General features: G+C 33.1%; 1 protein-coding gene across 2 annotated transcripts in view; it reads right to left on the bottom strand.

Moving 5' to 3' along the window:
- LOC145284843 (acid phosphatase type 7-like) overlaps positions 1 to 12,557 on the bottom strand; it is a 212,147-nt gene that overhangs the window by 18,989 nt on the left and 180,601 nt on the right. Inside the window, exon 9 of one of the 2 annotated variants that reach the window (XM_080133822.1) lies at positions 12,180 to 12,221. The exons of the other annotated variant lie outside the window; for it this stretch is intronic. Within the exon in view, the coding sequence (XP_079989948.1) occupies positions 12,180 to 12,221 (42 nt within the window). The remainder of the gene's footprint in view (positions 1 to 12,179; positions 12,222 to 12,557) is intronic. 2 annotated transcript variants of the gene reach the window in all.

The raw sequence follows: 12,557 nt of genomic DNA, 5'->3' as shown, positions 1-12,557 counted from the left end.
ACAAAAATGGGTGGCAGGCAAAAAGAAAAAAAAGATGAAGGGATTGGTTTCTTGGAGTTTTGCAAGAAAATACCAAAAATGCAAATACAAAGCAAGAAGTGGAGAGAAGAAGAAAGAAAAAAAAATAAAATAAAATTATTTAGATTATTTGAACTATTATTCTTATGTTGGTTGTTAAAACGTTTCAGCAATGTAATTTCCACTCTTTTTCAAATATCTCTTTTAGAATTTGTGGATCTTTATGTTGAACTTAGGAATCTACACAGTATTTTGAATTGAAGCAAAGAAGCAGTGTATATCTGGGTGAAAATGGCCTATCAAGTAACTCTAGCATAGAATTAAATACAATATCAGAGCCAAACAATAAACAAACAGACAGAAATTACAACTTATATAATAATTGCTTCTTCTTGTCAGAAGTTTGTCATCTTTTCATTTAATTGCTATGCGACTGTATGCATGTAAGTGACTCTTTAATCCAGCTTAAATCCTACATGAACGTTCATATATGTGATGTGATACAAAAACTTTTCCTTCTGGTAGAGATGCTCACATGTTAATTTTACTTTAGTCGAAGTCCTCAAAAATCAAGGGGCTCACTATCTGGGGCTAACACTTGAACTCTATATGAGATACATAGATATTCGAATGTTCCATTAAACTTCTTTATCTCTCAAATACTGAGTTAGTAAAGAAAAAGAACATAATTTTCCTCTCCCCAATTAACCATTTTCATATGTTGTAGTATATCTTTCATTTCAGTCTCTTGGTCTTACTGGATTCCAGGATGAAAATTTATCTAGTCTGGTGGAGTATCCAGCTTTGTGCAGTTACTTGAGGTAACATCACTTGGAGAAGGTGCACGATCCCTTGTAAAAGCTAATGTGTTAGTTATAGTGAAGAGATCTTATTTGGGCAGCCAATACTATGTGATTTTGAATATTTGGTCAGAGTTTACTTCTAGGGAAAGTATCCTCATGCCAGATTGTTTTGAGAAGCACCTGAACAGAGAAACCTTAGACACTCGAGGATAGTGTCTAGTAGGCATTCAATTTCTTTCTGAATCCCCAAATATCTTGTCAAGTCACTTTCACATTTTCAAATTAGACCACAAATATGACAACTTAGCATTGGAGCTCATGCTGTTATAGCCTCCTCGTAAAATTGTCGATTCATGTCTTTGGTTGTGTTATTTAAGATGATTTACAAATCCAGCTTTTCACGGAAGGAACCCATCAAATACAGTGCACTGCTGATACTATACTTTTACCCAGCTTATTCTTTTAAGACATTATCTTTAAGACACTCTTTAGAATCCTTACATGGTTCTGTGGTGTCGTATTTCTGATATTTCTATTAAATATAAACTCCAAATAAAAACGTATCTATATATAAATGATAATAAACTTTAAAGAAATAAAAAAATAATAATAATTAACCTTTTTTCTGATTGGTTTAAAACTTTTGGTGATTTGAAGCCGCCATAAAAAAGAAATGAAAGAACTACCATCTGTTAGCATAGCTAGAAAGCAATCGTTCGTTTTCGAAATTAGAAGAGCATTGTCACTCCACCCCCACCCCCCACCCGGGCAGCTATACTCTCGTAAGTTGGCCCGTTATATCCTACATTTTTTTTTAATTTAATTTTTCAAGTTGCATGCAATTTTTGCAGTGTGTTAGTTTATTAACGATGAAGATACAGAACAGTAAAGAATGGATTTCTACATAACACCGTTGTTCCAGCGCGGTTCGTGTTCTGCATAAGTGCTGAAGCGTGTTAAGGTCCTTTCCTGATCCTGGTGAACTTGAAGAATCTGAACAACTTTAATCATCCTTCTAGTATAAGGGAGTACCTGAACAAATAAAAACTAAGTGTATTAAGTTTTGTAGGCCTATCTAATCTCTTGAAAGTATTCACAAAACCTACAGTTCTATAATATTTTTTTCTTCATAGTGATCGGTATCCCGATTGTGCTTCCTATTTAACGTATAGCAAAGATTGTTGGAGATTCATGATTGAAACTTGGAGAACAAGTCAGACATAGGCTAAAGTTTATTTGTACCAAAACAGAGTTAAGTTGTAGAAAGGATTGTGAATTTTATTACCGATTGCACGGTGGAACTTTTGAGAGTGTCCCTGCGTTACCAAAATTTCTAATAATTCTGGAATATTTAAAATTAAGAAACGTCTGAAAAACCTTTTCCCCCACACATTTTGAATAAGAGGGGTAACATAAAACTCTTAATAAAACTTGCCCAGTGTTTTGGGAGAAGGCTCCGATGATGAAGTTTGATTTGCTGTGAAAAATAAAAGCAAAAAAATAAAAATAAACTTTTGCATTTTTGTTGTTTGCATTTTTCTTCTCATGCACTAAATATGGTAGAAAGGAAAAATTGATTTTCGAATTTGTTAAATATTGGTAAGTCTGTTCGCTGGTAAATATTTTAGCTAGTATATATATATATATATATATATATATATATATATATATATATATATATATATATATATATATAAGTAGAAAACGTCAAGATATTGTAGAATTGAATTTACAATATTTTATTCAAAACAAAGAATACGAAATAAAGCATTTTTTCTCTATAGCATATTTCATAAAATAAAACAGATATTTCTTGTCTATTAATTCTATTTTCAATCCTTTCTAACTTCCGAACAACAGTCTTCAGTTCTGGTGGGAAATGGCTGATGTAATCAACATGTTTATCATAAGTCCGAATATAAATATGATAAACATGGTGTTATATATATATATATATATATATACATATATATATATATATATATATATATATATATATATATAAACTACTTCATTTACTCACATAAAATTAATATACGAAAGTATAAATTTATGCATAAACTTTAAGTACTTACTTCAAACGTGCTCAATACGTAGGTAGAGCTAGTTAGTAATTTATAAAATATATATGGTGATTAAGCTACACTGAATATTCCGCGTTTCATCCACTCTAGGATTCTTCAGCTTAGGCGCATAAGCCTGAAGAGTCCTAGAGTGGATGAAATGTAGCTTAATCGTCATATATATTTTATAACTTACTATATATATATATATATATATATATATATATATATATATATATGATAAACATATTGATTACATCAGCGAGTTCCTGCCCAAAGTGAAGACTGTTATTCAGAAGTTGGAAAGGATCAAAAGTAGAATTTATAGACAAAAAAGCGTCTATTTTATTTAATGGAATATATATATATATCGTCTATGTAAAATATATATATATATATATATATATATATCGTCTATGTAAAAAAAAAAAAATATATATATATATATATATATATATATATATAAGCTAGTATATATTGGGTTAGCGAAAAAGTCCATTCATTTTTTTAATGCCATCATTCCAACCTATTAAAGATTATTTTATATTCCTATTCTTCAAATCCTATATTCGATGTAGACAGTATGTTGACGTCAGAACAGGTGAGTTCTTACATTTTTGCTTGTATTGAAATGCAAGATTAAGAATAGCACTATCGACATCTAATGCTGTTTTTTTTTTTTTATTTAGAGTTAATTTATATTAATGCATTCTACACAAGTTTTTTTTATTGTTTGCTTCCAATGGGGTCTGTTGAAAAAAAAAAAATGCAAAAAAGACAAAAAACGAAAAAAAAAAACACCTCATCAATGCAGTCACATTGTCTTTACTACCGTTTCTCTGCTACAACATATATCAAATTTGACATACTGAACTTTCTAACAAATTTACTATGTATTTTAATGCACCCAAGGCCATTCAATATATTGCATCTTGTCCATCTAGTTAGCAATAATAACGTGACTATAATATTTAAGATGAAAATTCCAATTAATTTAAGCAAGTTTTATGTATTACGTTTCTGAATTTTGGAGATGAGGCTTGGTAAATAGTAAATAATATTAAAATGTATTTTCTCAGTCATTTTCAGAGAAAAGTATACTAGTAGGGTAAAATATGAATATAAAATATATATATTTTACACTGGTGACCATAGCGTGGCCTCTTGATTTCTAGAAATAGGAGAGTGCATTTTCTCATTGCTCAGCAGAATTCAAAGGGGGTAACTTGATTAGAGCTGAAGGGAGATATCCTACGAATATTCTGAGTTAACAATAAAATAAAAGTGTATTTTAAATAATTTTAGATTGATTAAAAATTTTGTGATACCAAAAAGGACTTTAAAAAATTAAAAGAAAAATTAACAAGTTGAAAATTGTGTACCGAAAATGAAGTTTAAAAAAAAAAAATTTTTTTTAAGGAGAACAAAAAGAGGAGACTGTAGCAAACAAGGGACAGAAAAAGAGCGCATAAAAGGGGACATAACTGGAGCACCGGAAATAAAAGAAGGAGAATCGTAGCAAATAAGGGAGAGCAAGCCTTAGAAAATCAGAGTGAAGGCGAGAAAGAATAGCTTGAATAAAAAATAAAAAAAAGACAGTTGTCAAGCATAAAAAATATTTTGTTTTAAAGATAACTAGACAAGAGAATTCCTTATTAAGGTTTCACTTGTCTGTTTTAATCAATCAATCCTTTTTTTTTTGGGGGGGGGTATTAAATGCCCAAATACAACACCTATTTCTATTATATAGCGCATTGCCAATGGGTGCCAAGTAACCTGAACGATTATTATTATGATCGTTCTTGGTGTTTGGAAAATATAATGTGAGAAAATATGTATCAAGACTAATTAGGTATTTTACAGATAAAAATATTTATGGTAGAAATGTATCAGAAATGCTAACAAAGGAATGTTATCAAATTTAGGAATTTCTAGAGAAACATTATAGATTATGTAAAAACATCAGGTGATCTAAATGCTAAAATGATGTAATGAAAGGGAGATAGATTTTGAGACACATACACGAGTTAGAGTTTGGAGTTAGAGTGGGAGAGTTGGACAAGTTAGCATGGAAGATATTGTCTCCATGTTTGGAAGCTGGGAGAAACACCAAACCTAAGCATACTGTAGGAATATAAAAGAAGTCATTGCAAACTTTGGAATGCAAATAAAGTTATATCAAATATATAATGTATTGTTGTTGGTTTCCTTTGACGGAAGATGAACTTGGATAATGAGAAGAGAAAACGACACAATAAACAGAAAAGGTATGTTCTTTGCCTGTGCGCTACACAAACTGCTGTTAATGTACTGTTTTATTGTATGTGTTGTGCATAGACACTTCCTATACACATTGACCATGATAGACACTTTTGTTGATACACATATGTAAGAACGCAATAACACACATAATATACAAACAAATATGCAACATTGTAACCGATTCATTGTATACCTTTAATTGAACACAAATTTCTATTTCACCAATAGCTTTAATAAACAGCGTGTTCAGACATTTCCTAACAGTATTAGTACAGAATTAGCTACAATAGATTAGATGGGATTAATACGGCATAATCACGATGATGCACTGCTTCTCATTAAATCACCAAAGTTAAGCAACGTCGAGCCTGATCATTACCAGATGGGTAACTATTTGGGGATACCAGGTGCTCTATATAGGAAAACGTCGAAAGATTCCTGAAAGAATTGCAAAAACCTAATATTGTCATCTCCTTTGATGGAGATATAAAAGCGACTGGGAACCACTTATAAATTTGATATTCCCATGAAACTCCCTTCTTTGGAGGAAGCTGGTTCAACCCATCTAGGGTGAGTACCGCTCTGGTATAGTACGGTAGATGAGATTTGAACTTGGAATTGCCGATTCCATGATGGAACAACAACTTTTGAATGGCTTCATGTTAATTCCAGTTGATGTGAATATTAAATGTTTTAGAAGAAGTCAGGAGAATTGAGGAATAAACAGTTGATTCTTAGATCGAGAATTCTTCTCGGCTACTTCGGACTTGTTCCCTCCAATCATCTCCATTGGCAGGCCCTCTAGATGATATTCAAAATCTTCTACAAGTGGATATGATGAGTTCTTCCAAGCAGTGACTCCCATGTAAAAAAATGAAAATAAAAAGTGACATTTGACATCAGCTGGAGGAAACACCCAACCATGAAACACCTATAGACACTTTTCTCTTATCTCAGTTTCGTTAAGGGAGGGGAGTCTCTTTGCGTTAACATTAAAATGAACATGTCTGGCTACGAAATTGTAAAAAATTATGAAGCTGTGTTGTGTTTGTTTCTTTGTAACTAACAATTTGGTTATATAAACACTGTGATAATTCTGATCCAGTCCTAAGAAGCAATCGTACTTAAGTATATGCTGCCACTCTTTGAAGTTAGTCACAAAATCAACAAAGTTTAATTAAAAAAGTTAATAGAAATTTTGTTTTTAAATATTTTATTTAGAAAAAAATAAATTTTCGGTTAATTTTTATAGATTCCTGAAAAGCTATTTTCACCTGAAAACTTTTCAAAGAAATAATATTTGAATAATTTTAAAACGGAAAAAGAAAAGGGAAATGTTCAACAAGTGACGTTAAAGAGTTCCACTGAAGGAAGTCCACCATGCTTGTTTATTAAATTAATAAAATAGACGAACATGAGTTCTCTTTGTATTATGAATGAAATATTTCTTAAGAGAAAGATTTTTAGGATGATGGTGGAATCTGTCTTGCTTCACAGCTTCACAATTTGGATACTGATGAAACAAGCATCATTTAACAGATGATATACAAGGACGTTATAAGTTGCATTAAAGCGAACACCCAACTAAGAAACACCTAGATAGATACCTTTATCCTATCTCAGTCTTCCTCAGAGAGAAAAGGCTTAGGCTAGTTGGTTAATCCTGGAGAAAACTCAGATATTGTGAGTGACATCCTCCTATGGGATCTATTACATCTTTTTCCGGTTGTTAAATAGCAACATAAAATTGTTAAATAGCAACATAAAATGCTGTAATAACCCTGTTTAAAGGGTTACAAGGAAAGCCGAACACGGGAATATAGTAGCAAAGTGTATTAACAAAAACATGCAAAAGTAAGGATTGTTCGTCTAGCTGACAAACAACCTTGGTTGATCCATCGGATATCGACTCCCACCTTACGGCCTTTTCTCCCGGTATGTATTGTTTCTGGGTCAGTTCATTTGTAAGTAACACAGATAGTTCTGCTATAACAAATACACTAAATATATCTTGAAAATCTTTTAAATATCTATCTATCTATCTATCTATCTATCTATCTATCTATCTATCTATACTTCTATAAATTCGTTTTTCTTTTGTGTTTATTGATATTCATATTAAAAATGCTCTTTTCTATTTATTTAAAAAGAAAATACAATTTTCTTATATATGGCTTTACAATGGCTAGGTCTCTAGAACAAGTGGAGAAGCATACGATAAGCTTCGATAATTACCCAAATGTAGCCGCTACCATAATTAAACCAGGAGACACTCCCTTACCCGCTATAAAAGGAAAGACCCTACCAAAAGGAATTTGTTTCTTCTGTGGGAACACACAACATTCATGGGTGATGTGTCCTGTGCGTAACGCCGAGTCTAGGAAATGTAAGAAAAATGGCCATTGGGCGAAGGTATGTAAATCTTCCTCCTCCACGGCTGCTGTGTTATACGACCCGGACTCCCCCCCCCAATCTCTCCTGACTAGGAACGGGTGCCAAAGACATTACATACACGAAATGCAAAATAAATGGGCAAGTAGTGAATGCTATGGTAGACTCCAGCAGCGTGGAGACGTTTATCAGCAAAAATACAGCAAGAAAGCTGAAACTTTTTATTATTCCCAAACAGAAAACCGTAGCATTGGTGGACCCTAATCATCATGCCAAAATCATCGGCAAAACTATTGTTGACATCTCCCTAAACAGTAAAAACCACCATGCCATGACAGTGGAAGTAATTAAGGATCTGTTCATTGATATGATTATTGGAAAAACCTCCTAAAACAATATAAAACTGTGATCCTGAAATTCGACGGACCCAGGGAAGAACTTGTTATCGGAGCAATGGGTAAAAAGGACAGTTTTCCATGTATCAAAATTTCTCCTCCTCTCCTTTTCTCTCATCTTTCTTCATGGATGACCCCTATTGCCACCAAATCTCGTCATCACTCATTCAATGACAACATATTTATTAGAGAGGAAACTGCCAGAATGTTGAGGGAAGGCATTAGAGCCCTCTATATCTCCCTGGCAAGCCCAAGTTTTAATGACTTCTAATGAGAATCAAAAAATAAGAATGGTGGTCGACTACAGTGACACCATAAATAGATTTACAGAACTGGATGCCTATTCCATGTCAAACATTAATAAAATGATTGATGACATAGCTCGATACAACATTTTTACAACACTCGACCTGAAGTCTGCTTACCATCAAATCCCAATTAGTCATGCCAATCGGAAATACACAACATTTGAAGTAAATGGAAAACTTTACCAATTTACTCATATCCTTTTTGGCGTCACTAATGGAGTAAGTGCCTTTCAAAGATGCATCGATGGTATTGTAGAAAGAGAAAAATTAACAGACACTTTTGTGTATGTAGACAATGTCACAATATGTGGAAAGGATAAAAAAGAGCATGACTACAACCTTCAAAGGTTTTATAATGTAGCGTAAAGATACAACATCACGCTCAACCAAAGTAAGAGCATCATTTCTGCTACTTCTATCACACTTCTTAGTTACACAATCCAGAACAATCAAATTGCTCCTGATTATCTGAGGCTAAAACCACTCCTTGAAATGCCACCGCCTCTAAATTTCCGGTCACAAAAACGAATAATTGGTATGTTCTTCTGCTATAGTAAATTTATTCGAAACTTTTCTGATAAGATACTGCCTCTCAACCATAACAATGAGTTTCCACTGCCTCCATCTATTCTAAATTTTTTTCAGACACTGAAGTCCGACTTAAGAAACTGTTGACCCAGATAAAAAATTTGTAGTAGAAACTGATGCCAGTAATTACTGCATTGCTGCTACTCTAAACCAACAGGGTAGACCTGTTGCATTCTTTTCTCGGACACTAAACCCGAATGAGATTAGACATCATGCTGTTGAAAAAGAAGCTGCTGCGATTGTGGAAGCTCTCCAAAAGTGGCGACATTTCCTACTCGGGAGACATTTTGAAGTTATTATAGATCAAAAGAGCATCAGTTTTATGTTTGATAATAAAAGGAAATCTAAAATTAAAAATGATAAGATATGTCGTTGGCGGATTGAACTGTCACAATTCAAATTGTTTACCGTCCAAGAACGGAAAATACAGCTGCTGACACATTTTCTTGCATCTCTGCATTAACGCCCACTTTGCAAGACCTCCGCGACTTGCATGTTACACTATGCCATCCTGGTGTCACGCGACTCAACTATTTCATCAGGACAAGAAACCTTCCTTTCTCTTTAGAAGAAATTAAAAATATAACAGACTCGTGCTCCTCCTGTCAGTATCTGAAACCTAAATTTGCCAGTTGTAACAAAAGAACACTCATACAGGCTATACTACTTTTCCAGCGATTAAACATTGACTTTAAAGGCCCTTTACCTACTTCTGTGCATGGTAACAAATACTTACTATAATTGATGAATATACTCGCTTTCCCTTTGCCTTCCCCTGTAAGGATATGACTAGCAAAACCGTGATCCACTGCCTAAACCAATTATTTTCAATTTTTGGTATGCCCGATATGATACACACTGACCGGGCTGCCGACTTCCTTGCAGGAGAAATGAAAGATTACTTATGTGACAAAGGTATCGCCACCTCTAAAACAAGTAGATACCACCCTGAGGGTAATGGCCAAGTTGAGAAACTCAATGGGACTTTATGGAAAGCCATCCAAACGACCTTACACTCTAGCAACATGAAACTGCGCCATTGGGAAGATATACTACCAAACGCTCTCCAGTCAATTATGGCGTTACTATGCACTGCCACTAATATGACTCCTCATGACAGAATGTTCAAATATAGTCGTAAATCTTCCTCCGGAACTTCTGTTCCCACTTGGGCGAAACCAGGCCCAATATATGTCAGAAACCATACTAAGTCTAATAAGCTCGATCCTCCGGTAACCCCTGCTACCCTATTAGACATCAACCCCTACTATGCTCATGTACAACTACCCTCAAGTGTGGAAACTACTGTCAATGTGCGAGACCTGGCTCCTAACTCCTCAAATCAAGAAGACCAACACAATGAAAACAATCCTGCAAGCCCTGAAGCCCCTAAAGACGAAAAGGAGAAGAATCCCTTACCTGATCCTGAAAATATCCATGCTCCCCAAAATGTGGACGCTGAGGACCAAAATCCCTGTGAGTCAGTGCGGAGATCATCCAGAATGTGACGATTTCCAAGTATATATAAGGACTTCTTAACCTAGTACTGAACAGACTAAATTTAACTTCTGTAATTCCATACTTAATTATTGTTGAAGGGGAAAATGTTAGAATAAATTGCTTTGACTCTTCCGGAAATAAAGGATCGTAGTTATTCCCCTTGGCTGAAATCAAGGATTCCGCCATATTGATTTCTCGAAAACACGTGTATACTTTTAAGTTGATAAAACCTTCACGAAAGGCATTCCTGTTTACTCTTTTTTTATCTCTACTTATCATTTCATTCATCGATACGATAATACATACAAAACAATGGTTGCCAGGTGTGCAGATGGATTCTCTTCTCTACTTTTATATAAAAGAAACAGAGTTTGTTCTCTATGGACTCAAAAATGGCTAGGCCAATTTTTATAAAATATCACATGACGGTACTTCATGTGCCTGGAAGTGTTCTTAGATAGATTTTGTGTCGGAATATAATCGATACTGTTTAAAGCGCAACTGAACCTTAATACTTGATTTTTTTTCATTTTAAACTTAAATTCAAGCCATTATCACTGCACAACCAGTAAAATCCGGCATATAAAAACAAAAAGGTTCTTTGATATGACAAGGTCGCATTCAAAATGAATGTTTCTGCTTAGAACACAATTGAAGTATGATACTTGACTTTTGTATTTTAAACTTTAATTCAAGGCATTATTTATATATAATTTTTTTTTATAAAAGCAACAGTAAGTACTCAACAGTGCAAGTTATTGTAGGCTCATTCAATGCGGGGAAGATTTGAAAGGGTATTGAGATTTGGGAAAATCTTTTTAATCGGTTTTCAGCCAGAAATTTGACTGTTAAGGGGTTCAACGATTTGACCTTTGAAAACTCTATCAAACTCCTCTGACAATTTTGGGTATAAACACTTGAAATTTTAGATATAGGTTCCTTGGATATAGATCTAACTTAATAACTTTATTTGAGCCCAAAACAATAAATGTTAAGGGGTCATAACTTAGACCCAAAATCGGCGGAGGAGTTTGGTAGAGTTTTCAAAGGTCAAATCGTTGAACTTTGACCCCTTAACAGCCAAATTTCTGGCCGAAAACCGATCACGAAGATTTTCCCAAATCTCAGTACCCTGTATATCAAATTTCGAGTCTGCAGACTTAAAATTGAGAGGGTTATTGCGTAGGGAAATGTACACACACAGACACACAGACATGTTCACTTTTATATATATATATATACTTTTTATTTATTTGATATATATGTAGGAAGTAGGAAGGAAAGTATTTCTTTCGAAACTCCGCGGATTAAGGACAATCCACTTCTTTTGTGCTGCCTTTTTGGAAATTAAATATGTTTTTAACGCTTGTTAAAGTGTTTTTAAGATGATTTATTAACTCTTTGCTTTATATATATATATATATATATATATATATATATATATATACTTTTTATTTATTTTATATAGACATTTAGATATCGCTACACAGTCATGAATATATTTCGGTCAACACACACATAAATAAATACACATTAGTTTTTATTATTGAGGATATATAAGTTTTCTGTCATGGAATACTATTTTATGAGTAACAAAGAAGTCCATATAACCTAATTGAAAATTATGATAAAATCTCTAAAAAAAAAAAAAAAACTGATTGATAAACCTGAATAGAAAGAAGAAAAAAATTATTTCTTTATCCTTGCAATGGCATTGTTCAAATCATGCACCTTCCATTCCCAGCATTTCAGAAGGAAATAAGATTTCTTTCCAAATATTGGAATTAAAAAGAGAAAAACCGTAACCATTGTTGTTTTAAATAATAATAAAAAAAGACAATCGGAACTTGCCCGTCATATTCAAAGTAGATGGTGTGGTCAATGTTTGATTAGCTGTAAAAATTAAAAATAGAAAAAAAAAAAGAATATTTTTATTAGTGATGGGACGATTCCAATTTTTTCCCTGATTCCGATACAATTACCGATTTCTTGCTAAATTCCCGAATTTGATACAATCATGATTCCGATTCTTTATAAAATTCTAATTATTTTACTATGAAGCAGTTATTTTTCCCAATTATATTAAAAACACATGTTAAATGTGCAGATATTTTCTTAGGCGTAAAGAAAAAACTTGTAAGCGATGATCTATAGATTTTAGTTTTAATATCAGTTAAAAAATCAATAAATATTTATTATTTTATCATTACTGTCAGCAGTTGAAGATTT

The sequence above is a fragment of the Euprymna scolopes genome, chromosome 9 (genome assembly GCF_053919585.1).
Source record: "Euprymna scolopes isolate OS-2025 chromosome 9, ASM5391958v1, whole genome shotgun sequence".
In the NCBI taxonomy this organism is placed as follows: domain Eukaryota; kingdom Metazoa; phylum Mollusca; class Cephalopoda; order Sepiida; family Sepiolidae; genus Euprymna; species Euprymna scolopes.
Note: the sequence above shows the minus strand (reverse complement) of the source record. Positions and strands in the feature narration are given on the sequence as shown.